General features: G+C 50.9%; 1 protein-coding gene across 2 annotated transcripts in view; it reads right to left on the reverse strand.

Moving 5' to 3' along the window:
* Positions 1–506: 506 nt before the first annotated feature.
* The window catches only part of Cdr2l (cerebellar degeneration related protein 2 like), a 12,854-nt gene continuing 5,496 nt past the window's right edge, over positions 507–7,864 (reverse strand). Inside the window, exons 2-5 of one of the 2 annotated variants that reach the window (XM_008831441.2) lie at positions 6,446–6,558; positions 6,017–6,165; positions 4,420–4,584; positions 507–2,993 (exon numbers count right to left, since the gene is read on the reverse strand). In XM_008831441.2, coding sequence (XP_008829663.1) covers positions 2,102–2,993; positions 4,420–4,584; positions 6,017–6,165; positions 6,446–6,558 — 1,319 coding nt within the window. In that variant the 3' untranslated portion in view covers positions 507–2,101. Of the gene's footprint in view, positions 2,997–4,419; positions 4,585–6,016; positions 6,166–6,445; positions 6,559–7,864 lie in introns of both variants that reach the window. The other variant, XM_008831440.2, reaches the window with a different exon arrangement.

Genomic DNA, 7,864 nt, shown 5'->3' on the forward strand with positions numbered 1-7,864 from the left:
TATGACCTTCTCAGACACTACACGACATGGGTACACCTACCTACATGTAAGCAATACACTCATACACATTAAATAAAAAATATTAAGAATCCACCACCCACTGAACACACATGCCCTGGCTGACATAGGCCCCTGATCCTGACCTAATTTTTAGATCATTCTACCTTTGTTTATTTTTAGTTGCTTTGGGGGACTCTCCACAAGCCAGAATGTAAACTCCAAGGTAATACGGGCCATGTATTTTATTCATGAGTGTGACTGGCATAGCTGGTTCTGCGCAGACACAGAAACTTTTTCCAAGAGCCTATTTAGAGCTGTCTAATCATGGGGAAGTAAACAAGGAAAAGCTGAGAACTCAGGGGCACAGTGACCTCAAAGGAAGACAGAGCTCAGGGGTATGGAAGGGAGTGGTGCTCGGATGCCCTGCTCAGTGCATCTGCAGTGGTGCATGCAGGAGTCAGAGGCCTGTGAGACGCAGAGACACACTGTGGCTCCAGGGCCATTTCTGCTTTTAGAATACTGCTGCATTTTTTATTAAAGAAGAGAATAAAGCATTTGTAAATATATTTCTCTCATGTATACTTCAAAGGTGACACTGGTCAGCTGCTACAGAGCTGGGGAGTGAACACCCCCCAGATGACGGAGACATACAGAGGGCCTGGAAGTGCTCAGCCCCAGAGGACAAAAGGTTCCAAGTTACATGAACAGAAGGACCCAGCTGCCAGCTGGCATCACAGTGCCACCTGGAGCAAGGTGGCTTGTCCAGGTATGTCAGACATGCTTGTTAATAAAACCCCTTTCCCATTACAAAGAGATAAGGCATGAAGGTTCCCACTGGGCCCCAGGCACAGAGGCCAGGGCTACCGCCTCCCACTGGATTGTATGGCTCCTTTGATTTCTAGGGTCTGGGAAAGAGCGGTAGAAGGAACCAGAAGCCCTGAAGGACTGCTGAGGGCAAGCTGGGGACCTAGGTATCTCTTAGCTGAAACTTGACTTTCTGAAGTCTTAAACTAACATATTGAACCCCTGACTCAAGTGGAGCCTCAGGAGCAACCCACAAGGTAGGAGGTAAAGAGCAGGTATTTTATAAGGGAGGAAGGAAAGAAGGAACTTCTTCCTCATCCCCATCTCAATTTAATAATACCCAACATGGGCTAAGAATCATGGGCAGTCCCTGGTGAAGGAGGAAAAGAAAGGACACTGGGACCTGGGTTGGTGGCACTTGCCCAGAACATTCTACAGGATGCAGATGTGACCTGTATCAGGGCTGGCCTGAGGAAGCAGGGTGTGGATGAGAAGTCATGGTCCCTGAGATGGGGGCAGGCGCAGAGAAGGGTAATAGAGGTGGTGTATAGATATGGGTGGCTCCCTACCATCCCAGTCCCTGTAGGGCTTAATGCCCAGAAGTTATTTCCAGGGCTGTAACTTGAGGAGGTTGGCTCTGAAAGGAGACTCAACTATTTGTGTATGGCTGTGGAGGGGCTCTCTCTTCCCCTCTTCTGATTGGCTACAGATCTGTGGTGAGCTGAGGGTCTTTGCCAGGGCTGGAGGGGGGAGGGAGGACACTCCAGCCTGGCTGAAACTTCCTGCTCTACAAGGCAGGGGCTATCTGTGATTCGCTCAGAATTCTGGGAGTGGGTCATCCGGTCCTAAGGGAATGATAAATCAGGGTTGGTGAGAAGCAGTGGATGGTCTAGGAGACCCCAGAAACCAGCAGCAGCTGGCTCTGGGATTACCTTTCAAGTGTTTCCAGTTGTGGCAAGGGTCCAGGAGACCTTGCATTGCAAATATCTCAGAAAAACAACTTTGAAAGAAAATTTAAAAAATGAAGCTAAGCCAGAACAGATTCTAGAAGCCTGGCCACAATCTGAGGGTGAGGCTCTGGGTTCAGAAGCCAAGCATTGGGGGAGCTAGGAAGCCCTTGGGGACAGAAGAGGGTGTTGGGCTTTGGGCCCAGCCATCAGCAGAAAATATGCTGTTCAACCTCCACCACCTGCTATGATAAATTGCTGCTAAAAGGGCTCTCTTACTTGCTGGAGGCTGCGGTCCAGGCTTGACTCCCAGTGTGGAGCCAAGGAGAGGCTGCAGACCTGGAGAGGGGTCACTTGCTACTGTGTGTCTTGACTTTGGTGGCGTTGATGTCGGCCTTGGTCTTCTGGATCCTAGCGAAGATCTCTTTGAAGAGGGCCTTGTACTCGGGCTGGCTCTGCTCCAGCCGCTTATCCACAGCCTCCACGTGCTGGCTCAGGCTCTTCTCACCCGCCTTCCCCTCTCCCTGGCCCTCCTCACCCCGCGGCAGGTCCCTCCACGAGCTGTCCCGGGAGATGGGCCGTGACGTCTGCACGCCCGCATGCCGCACCCCGGCACCGTGCTGCCTACACTTGCTCAGCAGCTCTTCGTATTTCTCCAGGAGCGCGTGGTATTGCTCATCCACCTCTCTCAGGATGGACATACCGCGCCTGCGCACACTATTGGCGTGCAGGGTGAGGTTGCCCGCATGGCGACTGGCCGGGTCTTTGGCCACGATGGCGTTGAGCGCTGTGTCACTGCAGCTCTTACGCACTGCGTGGCTCGGGGAGGCTGCCGGGGAGGAGACGCCATCCTGGGCACTGGAGTCGTGCCCGCTGCCAGGCTGGGGGTCGTCGGCCTCGGGGGCCTGGGTGAGGGGCGCCAGCAGGGCCTCGGCCAGGTGCTCATCCCGGGCCAGCAGGTAGGTCTTGGCCTGCTTCATCTGCTGCAGCTCCAGCAGCTCGGCCTCCAGCTCCTGCACGCGCAGGCGGCAGCCCTCCATGTCGCACAGCTGACGCTCCAGCTCCGTGTACTCCTGCAGCACCGCCGTGTACTCGCGCTCGGCGCGCTCCTTGCGCTGCCGCTCCTGGCTCACCTGGGACCGCAGCACGCCCACCAAGGTCTGCAGCCGTTCGTTTTCCTGCTCCAGGGGCCGAGGGCCTAGCTCCAGCGAGGAACTGTGCAGGCGAAAGGCGTCCTCGCACCTGCTGGGGGGGAGCGGGAGTTAGTCATCGCCAAGGCTTTGGCCCAAAGCCTCAGAACACAGGACTCTCCTATCCACGGAGGGTCTCGGGTTCGAACAAAGGAAAGGAAGGGTGTGTCTTTCCCTCAGGCTCTTTCTCTGGTTGGTGTTGGCCAGACAGACCTCCCTTACCTTCAAGGTTCTAGTAATTTCCCTTCCCCTCAACTCTGGGGATGGTTGGGGCCTCGATCTCACAGAGTTCTTCTGCCTGTTTCTACCTCGCGTTTACTTTTTTAAAAATAATATTTTATTTATTATTTGTAATGCATGAGTGTATTGCTTGCATGTAAGTGTTCTTCAAGGTCAGAAGATGGTGTTGGATCCCCTGGAACTGGAGTTTCAGATGGTTATTAACTTCCATGTTGGTGCTGGGAACCAACCCTGGGTCTTCTGTAAGAGCAGCCAGTGCTCTTAACCCAGCTGAGCTCTCTCTCTCCAGCCCTTTTACTATTTTTATTTATTTATTTATTTTGTCTTTTTGACACAGGGTCTCCCTGTAGCTCCAGCTGACCTGCAACTCACGATGTAGACCAGGCTGGCCTTGAACTAACAGAGATCCGCCTGCCTCTGCCTTCCAAGTACGCCAGCACTCCCGGCTCTTTTTACTATTTTTAAAAAATAATTTATTTTATGTGTATGAGTGTATTGCCTGCATGTACATGAGTGCACCCGTGTTGTGCAATGCTGCTGAGGTCAGAAGAGGGCTTTGGAGTCCCTTAGAACTGGAGTTAAGGATGGTTCATAGCTGCCATGTGGATGCTGGGAATCGAACTTGGGTCCTCAGCAAGAGCAGTCAGTGCTCTTAACCACTGAGCTATCTCTCCAGCCCCTCTTACTATTTTTAAAGACAGGGTCTCATATAACCCAGGTTGACCTTGAATTCTAAGTAACTGAGGATGACTTTGAGCTCCTGATCCTCCTGCCTCCATCCTCTGAATGCTGAGATTATAGGAGTGCTCCACCACATCCAATTTATGAGGTATTAGGGACAGAACTCAGATCCTCCTGCATGTTAGACAGGTGTGGGCCACCATGCCCAGTCTTATTTATTTTTATTTTATGTGTATGAATGTATTGCCTGCGTGTATGTAAGTACACCTGTGTTGTACAATGGCCACGGAGGTCAGAAGAGGGTGTCGGATCCCCTGGAACTGGAGTTACCGATGGTTGTTAGCTGCCGTGTAAGTGCTGGGAACTGAACCTGGGTCCTCTGCAAGAGCAGCCAGTGCTCTTAACCACTGAGCCATCTCTCCAGCATTGCTACCCCGACCCCCAGCCCTGTATTCTTTGGACCAGGCACAGTCCTCCTTTCCAGTTCACTGTCCCCCTTCTCCCCGCTACCCTGGCCAGCACCCTCAGGACTACATTGCACCAGGGCCCTTACCTACCGGGCACTGGTGCATAGTTCCTTGAGGCAGGGAAAGGTATGAATGGTTCTCCTTCGCTCCCGCTTCTCCCGTCGAACCCGGAGCTGCTCCAGGCTTCGAAGTTGCTCCACCTGGGCCTGCAGCTCCTCAACCTGGGACTGTAGGCGTTCAATGGTCTCTGTCAGCCTGGGGTGGGGTGGGGACACACATGGGAGAAGTTTTAAGAGGACAGAGACAGTCTCCTCACTGCAGCCCTGGATCCTTGTAGACGGAGGGACACGGAGTTGAGGACGGAACAGGCAATCCTGAGCATGCTGTCTGGTGCTAAGGTTAGACAGAGAGTTCTGCTATGTCCAAGGAGCTACCCTTCTCCTACACTTCCCAGGCTGAGCCAGCCAGTTCTCCTCTGAGCCACCTCAGGTCCTTTTGTATCCATGTGCATGTTTATGTGTGTGGGGGTGCACATGTGTGAGGGTACACAAGCATGTGGAGGTATACCTTGGGTGTACTACCTGAGCAGTCATTCACCTTGTTTATTTATTTATTTTGGTCTTTTTGAAACAGGGTCTCCCTGTAACCCCAGCTGGCCTGGAACTCACTATGTAGACCAGGATGGCCTTGAACTCATGGAGATCTGCCTGCCTCTGCCTCCCAAGTGCTGGGGTTAAAGGCATGTGCCACCCCAACAGGCTCACCTTGGTTTTTATTTTTTTTCGGTCTTTTTGAGACAGGGTCTCCCTGTAGCCCCAGCTGTCCTGGAACTCACTATGTAGACCAGGCTGGCCTTGAATTCACAGAGATCCACCTGCCTCTGCCTCCTGAGTGCTGGGATTAAAGGCATGCGCCACCACGCCTGACTCTCACCTTGTTTTTTTAAAAACATATTTTATTTATTTTTATTATGTGTATGAGTGTTTTGCCTGCATGTGTGTGAGTGCACCACTTTCATACAATGCCCTCAGAGGCCAGAAGAGGGTATTGGATCCCCTAGAACTGGAGTTACAGATGGTTGTTAAGCACCACATGGGAACCAAACCCAGATCTTCCAAAAGAGCAGCCAGTGCTCTTAACCACTGAACCATCCTTTCTCCAGCCCCCAACCTTGTTTTTTCGAGACTGGTTCTCACTAGGACCTGGAGCTCACTGATTCAACTAGGCTGACTAGAGAGCTCCTAGGATTCACCTGTCTCCACCTCCCTAGTGCTGGGATTACAAGTGTATGCCACTGTGCCCTGCTTTTTACATAGGTTCTGGGACTTGAACTCAGGTTCTCATACATCCACAGCAAGCACTTTACCAATGGAGCCATCTCCCCAGCCCTACCTCAGGTTCCGACAGCTCTCTATCACTTATCACCACGTACTACAGGAACATATTTATATGTCTGCTTTTCCTCTCAAAGGACAGGACAGGACAGGTTATTGTGTCCCTGGTGCCTAAAACTGAGCCTGGTGCATAGTGATTCAAGAAAGGTTGTGGGCTGAATGCTAAGTCATATAAAGTTGACAAGGGCCTAGTCTTCTGGAGAAGTGCCCAAGTCTCCCTCACCAGTTCATATGCCCATGTGTACCAGCCCCAGGCCTCTCCCTCACCATCCCAGCCTCAGTCCAGCCCTCACCCATGGATCTTCTGCTGGGCAGCCTTACTCTCCAACACTAGCCTCTGGTTGGTCAGCTCCAGGTCTCTGGCCGTCAGGTCCAGCTGCTCATACACTTTGGCATGCTGTTCATTCACGTGTCGCAGCGTGTCCAGCTGTTTGGTCAAGTACTAGGTGAGGAGGTAAGGTTCAAATATGATTAGAATGAGGTAAGGACAAATCTCTCTGCATGTACCCTCCTACCACCTCTAGGCAGACTGCCTTTGAGAGATTTATCTTTAGTAAGCAAGTACAATGGGGCTGCCTGGGATGGATGGGCAGGTGGTGAACTGTTAAGGCTGTTGGAGTTAGGCTGGGGATGCCTATTGTGAAGTTGCACAAAGCAACACACAGGGCAAGGGCAAGGGCCCTTGACAGGTGGGAGGCAGTGCAGAGCCTGTGGCTCCTCACCTCGATCTCCTGTACTTGTTCCTCGTTGGTGGAATACATCTGCTGCAGTGACTCCTCCAGCTCCTTGTTCCTCTCCAGCAGAGTCTTCCCTAGCTCTGCAGCCAGGTGCAAGTCTAGGGGGGCAGAGGGCAGAGGGCCAGAGAACACAGCAGAGTGAGTTAGTCGGACGGCCTGTATTAAGGCCCCAGCTCACATCCTGAGTTGGGCTCTTGGTGACTTCAGGGTCACCAAGACACGGGCTGTTCTCAGAAGCCTCCAGCCTGACTAGAGATGGAAGGCAGAAGCTAAGCCTCTGTTACTTCAGTTTGAAATGACCTTTCCCTCGTTCCTGACTCTTCTCTTCCTTCAAGTCTCTGGTTTTTGTTTTGTCTGAGAGTGGCTCTTGCTACGCAGCCCATGTTAACCTGGAAACTCATGATCCTTTTGCTTCTGCCTCCTGAGTTCTGGGATTATAGGCATGTGCTACCAAACAGCTTAGTATTTATTTCTGCTTGACAAACAAATAGTACAGAAAGGTGGAAAGCTAACAAAAAATTGAGGGGTTAGAGAGATGGCTCAGCAGTTACGAGCATTTGCTGTTCTTGCAGTGGGCTGGAATTCTATTCCCAGCAGGCACTCATAACTGCTTGTAACCCTAGCTCCAGGGGATCTGATGCCCTCTTCTAACATCTGCAGGTACCCAACATACCAGGCATACACACATATATACACACTCACATACACATAAATAAAAATAAACCTCTAAAAAGAAATAAATAAACCCCTAAGAAAAAAACTGGACCAGTGAAATGATTCAGTGGGTAAAGGAGCTTGCTGCTAGACCTGACAACCTAATTGATCCCTAGGACCTAAGTGATGGAAAGAGAGAACAATCTCCCACAAATTGTGTATGTGTGCTCACATACACATACATACTTGCATACAACATAAAAAATATAATACAGAAAAAAAAAGGCTGGGGATGTAGCTTGGCTAGCATGCATAAAGCCCCAGATTCGGTCTCCAGCACCTGTAATCCCAGCACTGGGGAGGTGGAGGCAGGAAGATCAGAAGTTCAAGTTCATTCTTGGCTACACGGTGGTTTCAAGGTCTGTTTGGTCAACTTAGATATGCTGCCTCAAAAGTAAAAAGAAAGAAGAGCTGGGCGTGGTGGCTCACACCTGTCATCCCAACTCAGGAGGCTGAGGCAGGATTGTACCATGTTCAAGTTCAGTGTGGACTACAGTATGATACCCTGCCTTTAAAAAAAACCACCATCCCCATCACCACCACAAAAACAACAAAAGAAGGCCAGGGATATAGGAGAGTGCTTGCCTAGCATGCTTGAGGCCCTGGGTTCAATGTCTAGAATTGAAAAAAAGTAGTTCATTGTACTCAGTACTCAAACATTTGTGTAAATCATGACTTTATATATATATA

Source organism: Nannospalax galili, unplaced genomic scaffold (genome assembly GCF_000622305.1).
Source record: "Nannospalax galili isolate Female #2095 unplaced genomic scaffold, S.galili_v1.0 scaffold634, whole genome shotgun sequence".
In the NCBI taxonomy this organism is placed as follows: Eukaryota; Metazoa; Chordata; class Mammalia; order Rodentia; family Spalacidae; genus Nannospalax; species Nannospalax galili.